Here is a 20,089-nt window from a genome sequence, read left to right as displayed (position 1 = left end):
AAAAGGACACCAAAGAACCAAATGATATAAGGAATGCTAAAAAAATAAGTATAGTATGTGTACAGTGCAACAGCAAAGAGCTTTTTTACATTTTAGAGAAGTCAAGTTGCGATACCGAACAGGACCACATGGTGATGCCAAAAGAAAACTTAAACCAACCTCCTGCTTACTGCATATATCAACTACAGTACATGAATCCATTCAGAATAATTAAACACAGCAACATACACATGACAAATCAAAACATTATCGTGAAGGTGTGTGGAAACAATGTGAATGTACGGAAATGTGCCCGAGTATAAATACTGTGCGATCAGTGCTTCAAGAGCACTCATACACGCATTATTATAACGGACTCACGTGTGCTTACTGTACTGTACGCCACTGCAATCGCCTTAACCGTGATTGCAGTCTTCATCCATCAAAACTTTACTAGCGAGACTGGTTATCCAGTCGAGAAAGCGTAGTTTGCATCTCATCTGACTATACAGCGGTGGGATGTGTTGACAATCCATTCAGTGTGTGCTTCACACAGCACGACGTGTGAGGGCTCGCGCTCTTCAGAGATAATCACAGAATATGACAGAGCTTGTGTTTTAAAGCGAAACACACTGGAATGAATAATTCACTGAAAACGCAACGCGAGTCTCTGTTCTCTCTGCAATCTCTGATGTAATTAGTCTGGTTTCCTTTATATTAGCGCTGTTTTGGATGGATTGTTTGAATGCATTTGCTTACTGGATCATTGGACTGAAAACTTTCCCGGAGTTTAGCGGCTTAAAATGATCTGATAGCAAGCAGAGAAGTAAAATTGGGTTAAAGGGTTCGAATAGAAATTATGCTTCAGTAATTATGCGTTAAATTTTTAACGCGTTAAGGATTGTAAAATTATACGCATACGTTAACATTGACAGCCCTAGTTAATTTTAAAATTGATATGATGATAGTATAGAAGCATTTTTACTAATGGTCCTCTGTATAGGCATCTCAGACATCTCTGTATAGGTGTATAATGTACATTGTTTAAAACTTACATTTTCCTCCACAGTTACCTGACATCCCCCCTCCAGAGCACAAGGAATATAAACCTGGTCCCATCGGTAAAGAACGTTCGCTCAAGAATCGTAAGGCTGCCAAAGATGTGCGTCAGTCCAATGGAGAGGGCCTGGATAAAAATGGAACTAGAGGCAGCCGAGACAGAGACTCCAGCTCACCCACTAAAGACAAAGTTCCTGAGCTGGGTGGAGACATTGAGGGCATGATCACTGCTCCATTAGCAGAATACTCCAGCAGCTCTAAGGTCATTAACACACTATTATTCAAAGGTTTTGGGTCAGCGAGTTGTTTTTTGGGTCAGTGTATCATTTAAAAACAAGTTTTCTTGATTTACTTTTGGTCTTTGCCTTATTCTGAACTCAACATTTATTTGTAAAGAACTTTCAAAACCAAAAGAATGAACTAAAGTGCTGCAGAGATAATTAAAACTATAATAAATTTAAAAAAACGCTCAACATACAAACCAACACATCATGACACCAATATTGTCTTATTTTAAAACATTTATTAAATGGTTTATTACCTTTTCACAATATTACTGTTTTTACTCTGATTTTGATCAAATAAATGCAGCCTTGGTGAGTGTAAGAGACTTTTAAAAAACTTTTAAGTGTTACCGACCTCAAACTTTTGAATGGTAGTGTTTATTTTATAGAAAAAAAAAAGTTTAGTTGTAGTTATTTTCTGACAATGTGTCTGTTTATTTTGCAGGAATCCGTGACTGACTACACAATCCCATCTTCCTCGTTAGCAGACAATGTCCCCACTGCAGGGACCAAGATGGAGAAGAGCCTTGTGACACCTGTGAGTGCTTCAGTATTGTAATCAAAATGTGTGTGTGTTTGTGTGTAGGGTTTCTGTGTGTGTGTTCTTATCACTTTTTTTGGTTGTTTGTTCAGGTGGCGCTCCCACACCCATTGCCTATTCAGCGAAGAGAAGCCCTGCAGCAGAGCTCCAGCCTTGCCACAGTCTCTCCTGCTACTGTTGACCTCACACTTAAAGTAAGGCGCACCCGCTAAATGATTCATTTGAAAATCAGAAATTTAATGTTTAAACTTTTAATGTACAAATCCTGATCCTCGAAGCAAAAGCATCAGCATACCATCACACCATAAATAGTCAAAATGTACTTTACACAAGTATGTGAATGCAAATGCTACCAGAAGCATCTTTTAAACCGCTCCTCACTGTTTTCGTGCAGATGGAATCTGCACGCAAGGCTTGGGAGAACTCGCCTAGTCTTGTGGAAAAGAGCTCTCCTGTCACCTCCTCTGCTTCCCCCATTACCAGTGGAGGAGGAGCAGGCAGTGCCTCCTTCACTTCCTTCTCCAGTGCTTCAGTGCCTCAGATACCTGTGGCCTCGGTCACCCCCAGCACCTCTCTGTCCGGTAAGAGTTCATGCTTGACCAGCACACCCCATGAATGGGACAGATAGTAAAAACAGACATGGGCCGAATTTTAATAGTGGGCTTCTGTTATACAGGATCTGCAACCTACACAACGTCCTCTCTCAGCACGAAGAGCACATCAGCTTCTGACCCTCCCAACATCTGTAAGGTGAAGCCCCAGCAGCTGCAGAGTTTAGGAATGTCCTGTGCTAACTTCTCCCAGCTGGGCTGTGCGCCTTCTCTGTTACCACAACAGCAGCAGCAACAGACCCCACAGGTGTTTGTATCCCAGTCTGCAGCAGGTAAATTTATTTATAGTCCATAACATTTTGAATAATGTTTCTGCTCATCTAGTTCAATATACTACGGTTCTGATGTTTGGGGTCAGTAATTAATTAATTTATTTATTTATTTTTTACTTGCGTTTCTTATGCTCACCAAAGCTGCATTTAAAAATGCAGTAAAAGTAGTAATGTAAAATTATTATAATTGAAAATAGTTTTCTATTTTAATATATTTTAAAAGTAATTTATTCCTGTGATGTCAGCTTGATTTTCAGCTGCCATTACTCCAGTTTTCAGTGTTCTTCAGAAATTATTCTGATATGCTGCAGGGCCTGAATTTCGTTTTGAAAAAGTTTTCCCTTTTAGGTGACTCTTATGGGGTGGATTTTTTTTAATTTGAGGGGGGAGTTGGGGTATTTTTTAAAGACATTTTTAACTACAATTATCTAATCTAAAAATGTTGTCACGCAGTGTATTTTTTTTTTTTTTTACAATTTATAATGTTGATTTTTATATTTATATTATGAGGAAGATACTTAAAATGAACTTTTGATTTTAAACTCTTATTTCAAATAATTGTATTAAAATTAAATGACAAGTAATGGCACAAATACAATAAGATACAACTGAAATTAATGTGCTTTGTTTTTCAGGTAGTTATAAAAGTAATATTCAGGTACCGAAATACAACAGAAACTGAATAATCTATTCAACTTTAAAATAACACTGTTTAGTCTTTTACAATGATATATTTGTGGGAATTTCCCACGTTATAAGCGTGGAAACTGCATAAATTAGTAAGAATTATGCGCAATACCCACAATCCTGCACCGAAATTCAAACCCTGTGCTGATTTGGTGCTCAAACATTTAGCAATGCTGAAAGCAATTGTGCTGCTTTCATATTTTTTTGTGAAATTGTGATTTTTATTTTTTAAAGATTGTTTGAATAGTTAAACAATTATCTGAAATAGAATTTATTTGCAACATTATACATCTTTATTCATCAATTTATTACATTCTTATTGGCTAAAAGTATTAACCTGTTTAAAAAAAATCTTAAAGACCCCAGACTTTGCGTGCATGTAGGACTCTAATTTGTATGGCATTTCTTTCTTAGGTCTACATCTCCATGTTAGTCTTGATTAAGCGATCGACAACTGTTTTTAATTGTGTAGGTTCTGCAGCCCAAATCCCGGCCTTCTACATGGACACCAGCCACTTGTTCAGTACGCCCCACCCTCGCTTGGCTCCTCCCTCTATAGCCCAGCAGCAAGGCTTTCAGCCTGGACTCTCACAGGTATAAAACTCGGTGTCCCCCACCAGCAGGATCAGACTTTCAAGTCATGATATTTGAATAATGTTTTTAGTGGTCTCATTTCCCTGAAGTTATTGAGTTTGGTTGACACCCTGTTATGATTTCTGTCTCCGTAGCCTACAGCGGTGCAGCAGATCCCAATCCCTATTTACGGTCCTCTGCAAGGGCAGCACCAGCACCAGCACCAGGCCCAGCTGAGCCTCAACGCTGGACCTCCGGTGTCTCAACCTCAAGACCTCTTCAGCTCCTCCATACAGCCCTACAGGTATTGCAGGCCGAGTTGCTGAAATCTGTAGCATCCAACAGTTTATAATGCACAATATCTCAATGCATTTATTGTGCTTTCACAGGTCTCAGCAAGCGTTCATGCAGAACAGCCTCTCCCAGACGTCTCCCATGATGCTGTCTGGGACGCCACTGCACAGTTACCCTGGAGTGCAGCCCCCAGAATTGGGTAAGCCTCAGTCCAACCTGGCCTTCCAGCAGACTTCAAACACCCAACATATCCCCATCCTGTTTGAGCCCCAGCTGAATCAGCCCTCTGGCATGGGAGGATCACAGCTCATAGACACACATCTACTGCAGGTCAGAATTCAGTTTCTCTAGATGGTGGCCTAGTAATTCTTTGCCCTCTTATTCGGCCTGCTAAAGTTTTATTTTTTTTCTCTCTCTCGGTGTGATGATCTGCAGCGTCAGGGAATGAGTCAGCACTCAAACTTGTTCTCCGGACAAGTCCAGCAGCAGAGCAGCTACTACAGCTCAACACAAAGTCCCAGCTCTGCCCTACAGCAGATGACGGTTTCCATGCCAGGTTCACAGTTATCTTTGCCCAACTTCGGCTCTGGTGGTGGTCAGCCACTCTTGGCTTTGCCTCAGTCCTTACCTCCGACCCCTCCCCAAGTCCCGCCCCCCAGCCTCAACCGCCAGCCCCCCAGCAATCCGCCCTATCGTGGCCTTTTTGGCCAGAATACACACAGCATGATGCAGCCTTCCAATAAGGTTTGTCACACTGATTGTTTTTACTACATTTTTTTTTTACTACATTTTTACTTTTCTTTTTTTAAACTAATTTAATTCACTTAATTTGTTTAATTTACTGGTAGTAATCAAGGTATTGATTACTCCTAATAATAAATTTGTCTTTATAAGCACAGCACTGCTTTGTGGACAGGGTAACCTCTGTATTTTGCCACATACTATCAGAGAGTGAATTTGTGTTTTCACTCAGCACATCTGCTGTTTTAGTTCCAATTATTTATACATAATGGTAATACTTTATTTTAAGGTGTCTTTGTTACATGTACTTACTTTTATAATAACAACAAATTATGTGCAAGTAACCCTAATCCTAACCATATGGTAAGTACATTTAGTTAATATTACTCGGTACTTAAATGTATAATTACTGTAACAAGGACACCTTAAAGTAAAGTGTTACCTACATAAACATTTATTAGGCTTAAATGTGAGGTGTCTTTTTTTGCAAAAAACTTTTTTTGTCAAATTAAACTTACATTTCAGGAAAATGATTTAAACACACAGTTCTAGTCTAATATAATCTTTTTCTGAAACCGAAATATTCTTGTAGTCTAAATCAGTGTTTCCCAACCTTTCTTTAGTCACGGCACCCTTTGGAAATTAACAAACTTGTGGCACCCTACAAAATTAATTTTGTCACAATATTTGAATTTCTAACTTGGATATGATCATTTGAAAAGTATAGATATTCGGTACAACAAGGAAGAACTGCAGAATATAATGTCGTACAGATATTTTTAATATTTAAAAAATCTGTCCATCAATGGTGGCAATCAATAGGCTAATTTCTAATGAAGATACCAATTTATATGACATTTTAATGTAGGCTTTTATTCATATGTAAACATTATTTAATTACCATTATAACTAGCTATCTAACAAATTTTTGCTCACTCAGTGTTTTTTTTAATTTATTTTACTTTACAGTGGGGTAATTTTGGTGCAGTAGCACGAGATAGCTTGATTTCAAACTTTTAATTGAATAAAAAAATTACAAGGAAGCAGTCAGTAATAAAATAAGAACAAATAAAGAAATTTAATAATGATAGCACAAATAAAAAATAATGACAGGCCTTTGAATTAAATTGCTTTTTAGTTTTTCAAGTAGGTCTAACAGTAGGGTTAAGATATTGACCTTTTTTTTTTTTTTATCAATTATCCAAATAATGTTTAGTCCTAGAAAGCTATTATTATCAGAACATGTGAGCATAATTGCGGTTAGCAGATCAATGAATGAGAGGGTAGCGTTACTAGAGTTGCCCATATACCACACCGTGTTACAACACAGTAGGGCTATTGCAGACAGAAACAATACTGTACTACCGCATAGAGCGGGATAATACGCAGAGCGTCACACCACGTGAAAGTGAAACCTGAGCGGTGAACTCATTTTCGGCAGCTGAAATTTCGGTGCATCTCTAATTATTGGCGACATCAGAAATGGATATTATATAATAGATGCTTTTTTGAACATTTTAGCAATTTAAAAATATTAAAAAATATTTTTTTACACTGCACCCCTGCTCTCGACAGGCGGCACCCCGGTTGGGAAGCACTGGTCTAAATCTTATCATACATGGGGTATATTGAAACATGCATGCTTTTTATCTGTTGTAGATGTGCGAGATGGATCTGAAGCTCTTCAGTGGTGGAATGGATATGAAGCCTGGAACTCCACCTGTCAGCGCCAGAAGCACTACCCCCACGTCTAGCCCTTATAGGTGTGTGTGCATGCAAAGCCATCCAGATTAAGGCCCAGACACACCAAACCATCATCAAAGACCTAGTGGCGACAAAAGCCTTACAGCGTTTGCATCTGGGCCAAAAATGTTGGGCTTGAAAGCACAGCAAAGACTGTTGTCAGCAGGCAACTAGCATATACATTCTGTGCTTACATGAGGGGATAGCTCTCCATAGGTATTATTTTTAGGTAGGACTGTGAATATTCACTACTGGTCAACAGTTTGGAATTAGGATTTTTTTTTTCTCTCATATTTTAGAAATCATTCTAATATGCTGATTTGGTGGTCAATAAACATTTATTGATATTTTATTGCTGCTGAATATTTTTGTGGAGATTTTGATACCCTAAAATTTTGAATGGTAGTGTAAGGACCAACCGTCGGCTTGGTGTCATGGCCTTTATGCACACTGCATGCATGCATATCCCCAATCTGTTGCAGCCATATTTTGTATGTTTTCTGACAGCTTCCTTGTTTGTGTTCTCAGGGTGAGCTCCACAAGCCCCAGTAGTCAGTCTAGCAAGATGAGCAGCATGCTGTATCCCAAACAGTTCCAGTCGGGCTCAGCAGGAATGCGCATTGCCCAGCACTTCCCAGGACAGTTCAACCCACAGGTCAGTTACTACACGCATAAAGCAAGTTGTTGGAAATCTTAATTTGATCATACTTCTTGAGCATTAACAGCATTACCCATCTCTTGCACATAAACAGATGTTGTCTCAGGCTAACATGGTGTCTCCATTGGTGCGTCCACCCCATGCAAACTCCTTTCCTGGAGGGGTGCAGCGTTCACCAATGGGTCCACCTATGTCCCCTAATTTGAGTGGGGGTCTGATGCCCCATCCCAGACCCCAGCATCCTCCACGTGGACCTTCTGGTCCCTCATTGGCACCACGTGGCACACAGGCTGCCCTGAAAGCAGAACAGGACCTTAAGGTGAGCGTTGTTATCACATTAAAGTAAATAGGGTGATTTTTGATTGAAATAGGAGCGCAATAACTCTAAAATATACATTCAGCCAAATTATTTGTTGTTGGGACAATAAATGTGACGTGTAGAATTTTAAATCTACAAGTAGTTTTATGATGGCACTAACTGTAAAGTGACTCTTGCCTAATACATTTATCCTAATACTTATCCTTAGTCTAGTATCCATATCCAGTCATGGGGCCTATGTTTTGTGGGAGATGGGGGGCCTTGGAGTTACATAAATTTGAGAAGCTCTACTTTAGAGGTTGTATATGAGGTTATTTTCTATATTGGCTTTACATGTTAATTTTTCTCTCTCAGGCTAAACAAAGAGCTGAGGTATTACAGTCAACCCACAAGTTCTTCTCTGAGCAACAACAACTCAAGGCTCCAGTCAGCAAGCCAACCCGCATAGGAGCAGGCAAACCCACCGACAGCATCACTTCAAATCACCAGGGGGCGCCATCTGACCGCACAGAGTCTGACAAACCTGCACCTCTAGCAACAACCAAACCCATCCGGACAGGTCCGATCAAACCACAGGCCATCAAGCCAGAAGAGAGCAAATAGTCGTTACTGCTTCAGAAAAGACAGATGGATGGAAGGATGGACTGAGAGTCTGAGTGCCGGGGAGGGGGGGTTGGCACGTCCTACAGCACCTGAAAGCGGCAGAGAAGTGTAGGGAAGTAGAGTGATGGATGTTAATTTTACAAGGTGCTGTGCATTTCTCTTACACTTACTGTGCCCATTTTCCTCATCCTTTTATCAGTCCATCCATTCTCTTCTCCGCTGTGGTTGGCATTACAGAGAAAGCGCCCCTCCATTGTGTGAACTGTACATCCTCAGTGAACAATGAAGGTAGACATCAACATGAGTTACACTTGCTGCTGAGAATGCCATTTGTATAGCAAAAGGATTTACTTTCTCATTTCCTCATGTAGAGAAACACATTTTAGGCAGGCAAATGTCTCCTTTTTTTGATTGAAGATGTTTTCCCCCATAATTAAATTTTTTTGCTCATGTTCTCACGCAACGTTTCAATTACAGTGATTCAGATACAATGAAATGTGTACACACACACACACACTCTCGCATACCTTTTATAGTGTGTATGTGTGTACACCTCTCTCAACATTACCGGCACTCACACTTACTTTGACTTCAACCATGTGTATTGACCTTAATACATAGAACATTATTTCAGCAGATTAGGAGTTGATTACCGATGTATCCAATTAATTTATCGATTGCAGTCTCCACTGTGAGCCTCCCCTCTTGCCTTCTCAGTCTCAAGAATCAAAGATTGTGTGTTTGCATGTGTGCAAAATACCCTTGAATCTTTAGCCAAAGGTTAGGCGTCAAGAGACCTGAATCCTTTTAAGATGAATATGTATGATTTTGACAAAGATGGCTCCGCTTGGTCAACAGATAGTAGAATTATGATGGAATATTTTCTTTTTTTGTAAACGGTTTCTCCAGACCAGGCCTATGTTTGATGTGTCCTAAGCTTAAGCCCCTCCCCTTTTCAGTGAACGAAGACATGTAGACACGCCCACTTCTATAACTCCATTCTTTCACCTTCCAGCCTCTCCACACAGCTCCCAACCATGCTGCTGACCAGCTCTGACTCTCCTGACCAATCACTGCAGAGGAGGGGCGAGGTTTGGGTTGGGGTGAGTGGTCAAGCAATTTAGGTTCAGTGCTAAAGAGCGTAGCTGCAAGTTTAGAAGAGCCATCAAGTGTGAGGCTGCCAGACTCAGTGGGGGGTTTGGGGCAAAAGTGATAAAAGTCTTGAACAGAGATTACCACGTTTTGGACTACTCTGTACGGTGACCACAGGCCTGAGTGTATATAAGGTCTTTCTCCAAACTACTCCTCTTGGGTTGCTTTTGCAAAGACAGGGCCTGCAGTTGAACAAGGGTTTCAGTAAGGCCCCCCATTTCTTGTTTAGTAGGAATGAGAAACTACAAACAGAAGGGGAGGAGAGGGAATTAATTTTTTTCTTTTCTTTTGATTTCTGTTTTTGTTTTACTTGTACAGGGGTTAAATCGCTGTATTAAAATATGTAAGGTCTTATTTACATTATCCTGGTTTGGTTACCGAAACTAATAAAATAATATGCTGTAAAAATGAGCTGTGGTTGGGATGTCAGTTTTTTTTGGTTTTGAGGTAATGAGTTCATTAAAATACCTCTGTGCATGTATGCAAAACGGAAGAAAAGGAGACTTTTTAAATCTTTATTTTCATATAAGTTAATACACTTCCATAGCCACAAGATTCCAATCTTAACATCTCAAGCAGCACCCAAGTCTTCCCAAGCAAATTCAAAAGAGAGAAGGGATAATTTTCAACATATACAGAGTTACGATAGCATGATTACGTAAGGATTAGAGCATGTACACAACAAGCAAAGTTTTTGTTTTTTAATGTTGCATACCTCTGTACAATGTCAATCAAGAGGCAGGCCTATTGTAATGAATTGTATGCCATTATATTTTCCCCCTTCCTTGAATTTTTCAGTGCCGTGTAAACAAAAAAGACGAGACATTACTTAAAAGGTAGAAAAATAATTTCTCTATTAACATGTTAAGTGGACAAAATCACTGAGGACGTAAATGTGGCCTCAATTTATTAAAAACCTGATATACTTTATCCATTTTGGAATTTGTTAGTCAAAGGAATATCTTTTATAGCATTTAAAGATGCAAAAATAGAAATTGTTTTAATGTGAAGATGTGCAATGTTGTCACTGGTATGAAAATGTTATATTTGCTGTATTCATTATATATACCTACTGCTGGTACTAGGAATAATGTCATCAGCATAATTATAGTTGATTCTTGTCCAGTTGTCTATCATTGTCTTGAATTCCAGTAAATCCAAAAATAGCTGTCCCTCCAGATGGTAAAATATTAAAACATTACAAAATGCATCTATAAGCTGGGTGATATGGAAATTTACGCTGATGTCTTCACTTTACTCCTGCTTGCCTAGTCTCACATTATAAGATACCATGTAAAAGCTATCCCAAGCATATAGCTTTCTCTGCGCTGGGTTGTAGTCTACCATGCTGTTGTACCGATAGCGGTTTTTGAACGGCACTGAGATTGTTTTACCCTGGCTGGTTGCGGTGTCATACATGTAATTTATGGTGGTGTTTGGTGAGGTGTAACTAGCAACCGTGTACAGCTTGCCACAGATCATAAAAGCATTAGCCACGGATGTCTTGCGGATTTTAGTCTCCCAGGTGCCCTTCACCTCCAGGTTGTGAGGGTCTAGCTGGGAGATGACAATAGCACCCTTGGCTTTGTTGGTGCTGTATATGGCCCATAGACCATTCTCATCTATTGCCAGGTCAATGTCTGTGTACCCTCCCCAAGAGTAGGGGAATTGGCCATGGAAGCCAGCATGGGGAAGATCACGGCGGGCAGCAATACTCTCAGAGAGTAGATCGTATCTTAGAAGGGTGCGGCTGAGCCTCCGTTGGTAGTACAAGGAGCCTCTGTACATGGTGGCGCCTGTGCTCTCCATAGATTCTGGCAAGAGGAGGACTTTAGTGGGGAAGCCACGTGACAGCTGGTCCATGTTTTCATAGCCGAAGAGTTGACGCACTTCAGACCCTACGGCATCTATGCGCCACACCATCTCTGGACCGTAAGGTTCTTTAGCTTCTGGGTCTTGCATCCAGACACCGTATTTACCAGCAATGCTGTCAGCCTTGCGGTGCACCTCAGGCTGTTGTACCCACACCAGATCACCACAGCCTGAAAGATCAAGAGATTGGACAATTGTTGGAAAACCAAATGATTTTAACATGAGATTGCACATGGAACCAGTGACAGGTTGCAAGGAGATCCCATCAAACCAAAATCTGCTAAAGGTGAAAGAGAGGACCCCTTGTCCTACCATTCCTTTGAGTGTAAAAGATTAGAAGCATAACTTACACTTTCCTAAAATACCCTGTAAGTGAGCGGTACTGGGTGAAGGGATGGTTGGCAGAATTCAAAAGACTTCCTGGGAACAACCTGAACCTTGATATCTTTGTTTAGAAACATGGTCCTATCAAGTGATTCGCATTACCATTTTGGCGCCTTACTAAACATGCACAGCTCCTTTTATAAACTAGATTATTTTAGACGCAAATGAATTGGTAAAAATAGCAGTATTTGTGTTGGTGCTGTCAGCAGGAATGAATACTATGTGCACAGTGTCATTTTTTCAGGCAGCTGAGATGTAGGGGCATGATGTATTTATACATCAACATGCTTTGACAGTGTCGGAGGACATTTACTAGATCGTGTCACTTTTGAGTGAAAGGCTAGGGTTAGGGTGTGACTCACCTGAGATGTCCGCTGGACCTTCCAAATTTGGGGCAGAAACCTCAGTGACTACAGCCGTCAGCTCCTGGTATCCAGGATTCTCGTGATGCCATGCTGGATCTAGGAGAGCAAGAGGACAGAAATTCACATACTCCAATTGAGACGTGCTTGTGAAGGTGTTGAGGTCTACATTTGTCAAGCCTTCACTGTAAGAATGGCAACTAGTGACCATGACATCACAATCAGAATATCAAAGAACTCGTTTGGAAGACCATTTCCATTGTGCAGTACGGAAGGGGGTTCATCTATTATGGTGGTGTAGTTTGTTCTTTGCTAGTGTAACTTTACCCTTGATACTCCATACCTCTTAAACTGCTTTTGTCTCCTTGCGTGTTCCCAGGCCTTGATACTAGGTGGGAGAGTGCAGGTCCTAAAAGGCAAAGACACATGATGCTGTTATGGTCTAGGGATGTTTACGGTACCTTAATTGCAGTCTAGAGAAACCAGATAATGTGAAGATAGACTGGTTAAAAAGAGATAATCAACCATTGGTATCCCAGAGTGCCATAACGAAAGTCTAAAGTTGAGTAGGGCTTGGTATTGATCCTGAGTTCCCAAAGAGAGGTATGTTGCATGGTTTTGGGGGACTGGCAGCTCTACTGACAGTCAGGAATCTTAACAGAAGGAAATAAACAGCCCTGAGTAGATTCCCAGCTGTCCCTGAGCCTGACAGACTCCAGACCTCCCATTACACATCCGAAACTCAGACATGCACTCCAACAGGGTGCAAATACACACTCCCTGGTTAACAATCTCAAACAAAAACTGAAAAATTTTCAAGCCAATGTGTGTCATTTTCTGATATAAAAATATCAAACAATGGAAGACGGTTGAGAAGGGGTAACTTGTTTCAAATTATGTACTTTTGATTGGTCCCAATAAAAATGCAAAACTGACCTGATCAACTCGCACTTACATTATCCCCACTCCCTTCGTTTTATTGCCAAGGACTAAATTACCTCTGTTAGGCCCTATGACAAACTACGGTGCCACATTATAATTAAAGTCTGATCATGTGCTAACATGTTTACAGGCTTTTATAATGGCCCAGACTACACTTTGAGACATGAACATCTGGAAGCTGACTTTGATTGATTGTTGTGACGAGGGTTAAAAAGGGCTGCTGCCGATAATAGCCTGCTCAGACCTGCAGTGGCAGGGTATGTAGGTACTGTCCTTTATCCCTATAATCAACACATGCTCATGAACACAGGCCTGTGTGTCACTACAAGACAACAAAAGCATGTAATTCCCAAGGTTTGTTTGCAGGTGTTTGTGCTTATCTGTATAACATGCCTAATGGATCCCGGAGAGATCAAGCAGAACTTCAAGAACCCTCTGGACCAGCTGGTAGCGTGTTGCAGGCTAATTTATTTGCAAGAGCCGTCCCATCTAACATCTTGAAGACTTTGGAGGTTTTTTTTTTTTTTGTAATGTTTAAATGCTTTGGGGTTTTGCAACTCTAGGCTGTGAAGCAGATGTCGATGCTTATTATAATTCTAAATGAGAATTCCTTTCATTTAAAATATCCAAGGGAAGATTTCCAAAACAGTTCGATCTCCAGAGGCAAGACATCAGGATTACACATTTATAAGTTCGTACTTAATGAGGTGACACTGACAACATCCACATGGCCGAATGGCACAAGGTTCCTGATCTTTTTTCATTGCAAGGACTGTTTGTGTTCAGCTTCACTACTCTGTCATTTTTCCCCATTAAAATGTTTTACACTTAAATAAATAGTACTTTTGAAAAATTATACATTTTAAACAATGTACATTCACATAAGATAAAGATTGTAGTCATCAGTACCCTAATACTAAATTAAAATTGTGCATTGTGCAAAAAGTGCATTTCTACAACAGCAACAGTACCTGGAAATCTTTGCTTTTGCATGACACTACATTCACACTGCTAAGTGTTTGTCCAAAACAACAGGGCAACATAAACATGTATTATGGGCACCTTTGAACCTTGCTATTAGCCCATGTAAATAAAGCTTTTATACCCACTGCTAAATTACTGTTTATTCAGCCCCTTTCTGAGAGTGTACGTTTACATGCTAGGATATTTATGGTGCTAAAGGGACTGTAAACCTGCAAGAAAAACACTGAATCCAAGAGGGTGAGGATGTGCAAGACAGATGGCCGGTTTTCTTTTTAATCTCAGAAGAGCCAGAATCGGTCTTCCTTTTGCAAAAAGGGTCTCCACAGTCCACTGCTTCTCTCCTCTGTCTTATTAAACTCCATCTTTATTTTTCATGTTTACATGATGTATGGTGCAGATCACAGGTGTCAGTGTGAGAAGTAGAACAGATGTCAAATATGGCAGGACATGGAAAAGAGAAGCTGGTGGGGAGAAATATATAACCTTGATAAAAGAAAATTAATTTGGGAAATTGAAGTGAACCACATAACTGTGGCATCATATGCTACATCATGCTAGCAACTTGGCTGCTTGCCTAAATATTATTTTTGTTAACAGAATATGTCAGTAAAGCTTAACCGTTTTTAAGGTACCAACACTTGCACTAACAACTCCAGTTGGGATCAGTTACCCCTGACCTCCACCCCTCCTCATGCAGCATCCGTCAGCGGTCTGCTGGGAGCTGTCAGTAAGACTTTACTGCTGAGTATTAGCACAGTGCTTATGTTTTACTGCTTCAGTAGCTTGCCCCAACACCCTCATGTCTCTCTTGCTTCTGTTGCCCTGCTCTTGCTATGACAGGGGGGTTGTCACCTAGATCATCTTTGATCTATTCTGTTCCCTCCTGCTTTAAAATGAACACAATGACCTGCTCACCCAAAATATGATTCATACTTCCAGGCAGATATAACTATGGAAATACATGCATAAACTGTATGAGTCTTTTCCATGGTGCCAGTGACTGGCTTGCCAATTTGCTCACTCCCTCCACCTTCTCAGACACCACACCTATTTACTTGTCACGGCTCAGTTGTTCTAAACATTTTAGTAACCCAGATTACAAGTTAGTTTACGAAAATATGTTCACAAACAACATCATGCAGATAAAGGTTTCCATCATTACCAGTATTGGACTGTATATTAACAAAACAAAATAGGTATTGGCAATCTTTCATACTTTATTATGAATGTACACCATGTCAGAATTTTTACCTTTATGGGTACAGCGGCTTTTCACTGGGACAGTACCCTCAAAGGGACACCTTTGTACCTTATTTTCCCCTAAAGAATATATTTTAGCATCTTAGAGTACTAAGGTAATTATATGCACACTTATGGTACCACTGTGAAACAAGGTACAAAGTTGTCCCTTTGAGGGTACTGCCCCAGTGACCGCAAGTCGTTGTACAATTTCTGCAAATTTTGTCTAGGAATGCACAACAAATATATAAGGTAGGGAACATTTGGCTAACCATAGCCAAAAGACAATTTGGTGCTTGGTTGTCAGTACTCACCTGATCCTGGTCTGAAGCTGTTGTCATTTTGGGGCACTCTTGGAGGAGGTTGTTGCATGCAGGTTCTGCTCCTCAACCTCTCAGCCTCCTGGCGGAGCTCTTCCAACCTCTGCTGCAGGTCCTGAACCTGTCTGTCCAGTCTTTGCTTCTCTCTCTGGAGCTGGGCGTTCTCCCCCATCACCTGGTTGTATGCATCCTGGAGGCCTGACTGAGATCCGGAGCCCTGTGATGACTCTGACATGGCTTCCCCTCCTACAAGGCGGGCGACCAGCGCCTCTAACAGCCCCAGGCGAGATTTCAGGGCCTCCATCTCGGGACTTGAACCTGCTGATGGACAACTGGCCTCTGTAGGGCTGTCCACCATGAAGGTGTATTGGCAACGTCCACTGCCAGCATTTGCCCGGCGAAAACTAGCGCTGCCCTGAGCATGGGTGCCCATCAGCAGGCAGGAAACCCACAACATAGCCAAAAACCACATGTTAAGCTGGACCACAGATACCTGGAAACTTCTTTCTGTCTTTATCTGATGTTCTTCCTCCAGGAAGGTGGTTTTCGCAGAGGTGAATCTACTCTTTCTGTGGATCACTTGTCTGCCCTGTCCTCTTTAGCTCCGGCACTAATCTATTCCTTCCCTTTTACCTCACAAGCGTAACCAGAGCCGCTCACTTCTCTGGCATCTTCTAATGACCTCTCACCTGAGTCTATTCAATCTTCCGTTCCCACTGACTTTCTCTCAGTTGAGGGACTGATTTGAGTGCCTCGTTTTGATTGGTGGTTGATGTCTCGCTTTGATGTCTGTGATCCCACAGTTTGTGTCTTCAGGTCTGGAGGCAGTTTCTCTGAGTCCAGGCACATTGCGCTGGGACATATTTATACAGTCAGGGAGGAAAAGGAGGGAGGGAAGGAGCAAGAGAGACAGAAAGAGGGACGGAAGAAAAGGAGGGATGCTATGTGCTTGACGGATTGCCCCAACAAAAAGATCTTTCCAGAGTTCTGTATTTGCCACCTCCTCTTGGAGGGCATATCAGAGCATGTGTGGGATGGATTGTGTACTGTTTGTTTAGCTTTGTGTCTAGGAATGCAAGGGCTACCACAGGTGAACACAGGGGTTTTTGTCCCAGTGTTATTTAATTTTCCCACTGGGTATTGTAGTTATTACTTATGTAATGTACCTAACAACCTAGCTAAGTGTGTGTGACAGTTTCAGAAAGTGACTACTGGGGGAGTGCATACCTTTCTGCTGCTTTCTAATTTGGGTGTCGCAGTGTATGTGGACCTATCGGTTTGCTACTGGTGATTCACAGCCAGGGATCTCGCTATAGGGAACCCAAGACAGGCTGCTAAGAGGGGGAGTAAGTTTGGATATAGTTACCCCTACCGGACAGGCTATGGGGGAGGTATGCAGTGTTGGTTTACATGTGGCGTTTAGCTAAAGGGGTCAGAACATGACGCAAACAGTAGCAGAGGTCAATGCTTGTTTGAAATGTTACATGCTTGATGATGGCATTTGTAACAGATCAATGTTCAGTCTTCAGAATCAACATGCTCCCTTGCCCATTTCTCGTTCTGTCATCAACCTTCACAATCCCTTGATATTTAGTTTTCTTTTTCTCATCTACTTATGACATGCAACTGCAATTTTCACCCCTCTCCTCTCCACAGTTCATCACCTCATTTTATCTCAATAAGTCTGTCACTTGTTTTTGTTAGATTGCTCCGTAAACATTGGCTCAAAACACCTTCACACTCATTAATCTGTAATATGGCACAGATGGTTCGGGACTGGAATCGGTCTTCATGGTGGCCATTTGTTTTGTTTTGTTTGTGTTTGCATGAGATGTCTGAATTTCTTGCCCAGCTAAGTCTGTGAAATTTAGTAATACAAATACCTTACTGGTACACACTCTTCCTTGCTTCTGAGACTATGTCCACACATACACGGGTATTTTTTCCTTCTTCCGTTTTTAAAAATATCTCCGTCCACATGAAAACACAAAACCATGCTATGAAGCACTGTCAAGAGCATGCCAAACCAACAGGTGGCGATATAATCTCAACCGTAAAGCCATGTTTGCCAATCAGAAGCCTGAAAACGTTTCCAGTAGGCGGAGATAACACCGCGCGCTCCGACGTCACAAGCCAAAATCTCCGGTTTCACTGTCTAACACTGCACCCAGAGTTTTTGAAAATCTTCACCCAGGAGTTTTCAAAAATGTTCGGTTTCAGTGACCTGGTGCTGCGTTTGCATGTGGACGAACGGCCAAACCGCATAGAAAAAGCTGCGGTTTTTAAAACACCCGCGTTCGTGTGGACAGGGCCTGACAGTGCTCATAAACATTCTTTCTTAAAGGGATAGTTCACCCAAAATGAAAATTCTGTCTTTAATTACTCACCCTCATGTACCTGTAAGACCTTCGTTCATCTTTGGAGCACACATTAAGATATTTTTGATGAAATACGAGAGCTTTCTGACCCTCCAGACAGCAACGCAACTGACAGGCCCAGAAAGGTAGTGAGGATATTATTAAAATAGTCCATGTGACATCAATGGTTCAACCTTAATTTTATAGTTACAAGAATACTTTTTTGTGCAAATATCTTATTTTATAATCTGTCAAACTTGGTGAGATGTTTTGCTTGAAAAGTGCACGAGGTCCTAAAATCAATGCCACTTGGATGTTGTTATATAATGTTATATTCATCAGTCTTAAGTGGGAATGCAAGTTTTAACATCTTATTTTTGTTTTCAACACCTTTGCTTGCAACCTTCTGGCCATTCTTCAGGACCACCATCAGAGCTCTCAGCTTTATTTCATCTATTACCCCATCAGATTTATGGGAGATTGCAGAAAACAGACATTTACCAGAAACACTGTGTATTTACAAGACCATGCTCACAAATCATGTCCAACTAAATCCTTCATGTCAAACGCACAATCTATGGCAGTAACTGGAGATGCTGACTTTGAAGGATGGTGCAGAATCAAAGCTTACATTCCTTCAGTCAATGCAATTCTTTAACATTCTCTCCACCTATCCATTCAATATCTGCAATCCCACTTATGTCTTTTACAAACTCCATACAAACATTGGATTCTGGATTTATGATAGCTGTCTCAAAAGAGCACAAAACATATCTTGTGGGCCTTTTGTTTCTGAGTATTGAAGAGATTTCCAGCAAGTTCAGAACTGTAGATCTGCAACAAGTCTTCAATAGCATTGATTGACTGTGCAACTATACATACATCTCTCCATTCACATGCACGTTCCAGTCTCGCAAAAGTCTGAGACAACATCCAAAAAGGACTGTAAAATGTCTGTTTGTGTTTGTAAAGGATCAAAGCCTGGTTTGAGTAGGATGCACACACACAATTAAGACATCTTGCATGAGGAGTGAACGGAAGAACCTTAGTTGTGTAACTAATCGCTGACATGAAGAGCATCTCTCATTAAAGACTGATTGGGGAATTTGCTGACACAAAACAGAACAACGTGACGCTCCAACAACATGCAAGTTAAATATTTCCATCCATACATGCACAAAACATTATAATATCATGAAATCAAATCATGCTTGGATCAGAATTACAAATTTTACCCAGACTTATTAAGCAAGTTAGTCAGAAACCACCAACACCCTATAATCACATAGCTGATAGGGATGGTGATTTTTGCACCTGCAAAAAAATCTAGTTATTACTTGCACTGAACTTTTCTTTTCTGATACATTACGACTTCACTGGAAGTAATGAGCCACACAGGGATGGGGCAGTATGGGAAAGCCTTGGATACTGCATGCTCACTGATATTTCATCTACTACTACAGTACTTTTTGCCTGTTTCTGTCCAATGGTCAGTACAGATAGAGTGAAGCTGTCTGCCATGAACACATGGAAACCAGAGTGCATGACTGAGATGAGAAGAACAGACAAAGTTTTAAAAAATGCAGGAAAAGAGGGATAAAAGACTGAAAGAAAAGTAATTCAGTGTGAGGAATGCAATAATACTTAAAGGGGAATGAAAACAGACCTAAGGAGTAAAACTCAGAGCTGGTGTTTGAATGAGAACTTTTAAGGGCTGACCAGGGAGTTGATTTTCAACTTTAAAGACGGAAATACAATACATTGTGTGTGCTATAAAAATACTTTAATAATAAACCATAAATGTGAAACAAAAACTGTTAGTGAAGACAAGCCGTTTGCCTTGGTAAGTGTAGTTCAGGTCAACAGTTACGCTGTTATTATTTGGAGGTAGTATATAAAATGGGAATCAAGATATGTTCCATATACCCACTGACGCATCAGCTAACCCTGTTGAAAAAAACAGCATATGCTGGTTAGGTATGTTTTGAAGCTGGGATGCTGGTTTGAGCTGGGCCTTTGCTGGTTTATGCTGGTCAGACCAGTTTAGGACCAGCACATGACCAGCTAAGGACCAGTATAAACCAGCAAAGAACCAGCAAAGGACCAGCTCAAA

General features: G+C 40.8%; 2 protein-coding genes across 2 annotated transcripts in view; one reads left to right on the top strand and one right to left on the bottom strand.

Moving 5' to 3' along the window:
* The window catches only part of LOC107581475 (protein PRRC2C-like), a 30,373-nt gene extending 21,747 nt beyond the window's left edge, over positions 1-8,626 (top strand). The window contains exons 20-32 of the mRNA XM_016267052.1: positions 1,049-1,300; positions 1,768-1,860; positions 1,956-2,057; positions 2,258-2,444; positions 2,540-2,746; positions 3,906-4,027; positions 4,162-4,310; positions 4,396-4,630; positions 4,736-5,044; positions 6,701-6,804; positions 7,313-7,439; positions 7,537-7,761; positions 8,116-8,626. Coding sequence (XP_016122538.1) covers positions 1,049-1,300; positions 1,768-1,860; positions 1,956-2,057; positions 2,258-2,444; positions 2,540-2,746; positions 3,906-4,027; positions 4,162-4,310; positions 4,396-4,630; positions 4,736-5,044; positions 6,701-6,804; positions 7,313-7,439; positions 7,537-7,761; positions 8,116-8,364 — 2,361 coding nt within the window. The 3' untranslated portion in view covers positions 8,365-8,626. The remainder of the gene's footprint in view (positions 1-1,048; positions 1,301-1,767; positions 1,861-1,955; positions 2,058-2,257; positions 2,445-2,539; positions 2,747-3,905; positions 4,028-4,161; positions 4,311-4,395; positions 4,631-4,735; positions 5,045-6,700; positions 6,805-7,312; positions 7,440-7,536; positions 7,762-8,115) is intronic.
* A 1,166-nt stretch (positions 8,627-9,792) lies between these two features.
* On the bottom strand, positions 9,793-16,475 carry LOC107581474 (myocilin-like). Its single transcript, XM_016267051.1, has 4 exons — positions 15,614-16,475; positions 12,478-12,543; positions 12,135-12,233; positions 9,793-11,558 (listed from the first exon to the last, which is right to left on the bottom strand). Exons 1-4 carry the CDS (start codon positions 16,089-16,091, stop codon positions 10,771-10,773), a joined length of 1,431 nt encoding a protein of 476 aa, XP_016122537.1. The 5' UTR covers positions 16,092-16,475; the 3' UTR covers positions 9,793-10,770.
* Positions 16,476-20,089: the final 3,614 nt, after the last annotated feature.

Source organism: Sinocyclocheilus grahami, unplaced genomic scaffold, assembly GCF_001515645.1.
Source record: "Sinocyclocheilus grahami isolate Dianchi unplaced genomic scaffold, SAMN03320097.WGS_v1.1 scaffold35.1, whole genome shotgun sequence".
NCBI classification, from domain to species: Eukaryota; Metazoa; Chordata; class Actinopteri; order Cypriniformes; family Cyprinidae; genus Sinocyclocheilus; species Sinocyclocheilus grahami.
Note: the sequence above shows the minus strand (reverse complement) of the source record. Positions and strands in the feature narration are given on the sequence as shown.

Bases quoted from the DNA above. Each gene is read 5' to 3' on its own strand.
- LOC107581474 (XM_016267051.1), bottom strand. From the start codon at position 16,091: ATGTGGTTTTTGGCTATGTTGTGGGTTTCCTGCCTGCTGATGGGCACC. The intron at 12,544-15,613 runs GTGAGTACTGAC...TTTGCCTTTTAG, and splicing joins CAGCTTCAGACCAGGATCAG to GACCTGCACTCTCCCACCTA. The intron at 12,234-12,477 runs GTATGGAGTATC...TTGCTCTCCTAG, and splicing joins AGACAAAAGCAGTTTAAGAG to ATCCAGCATGGCATCACGAG.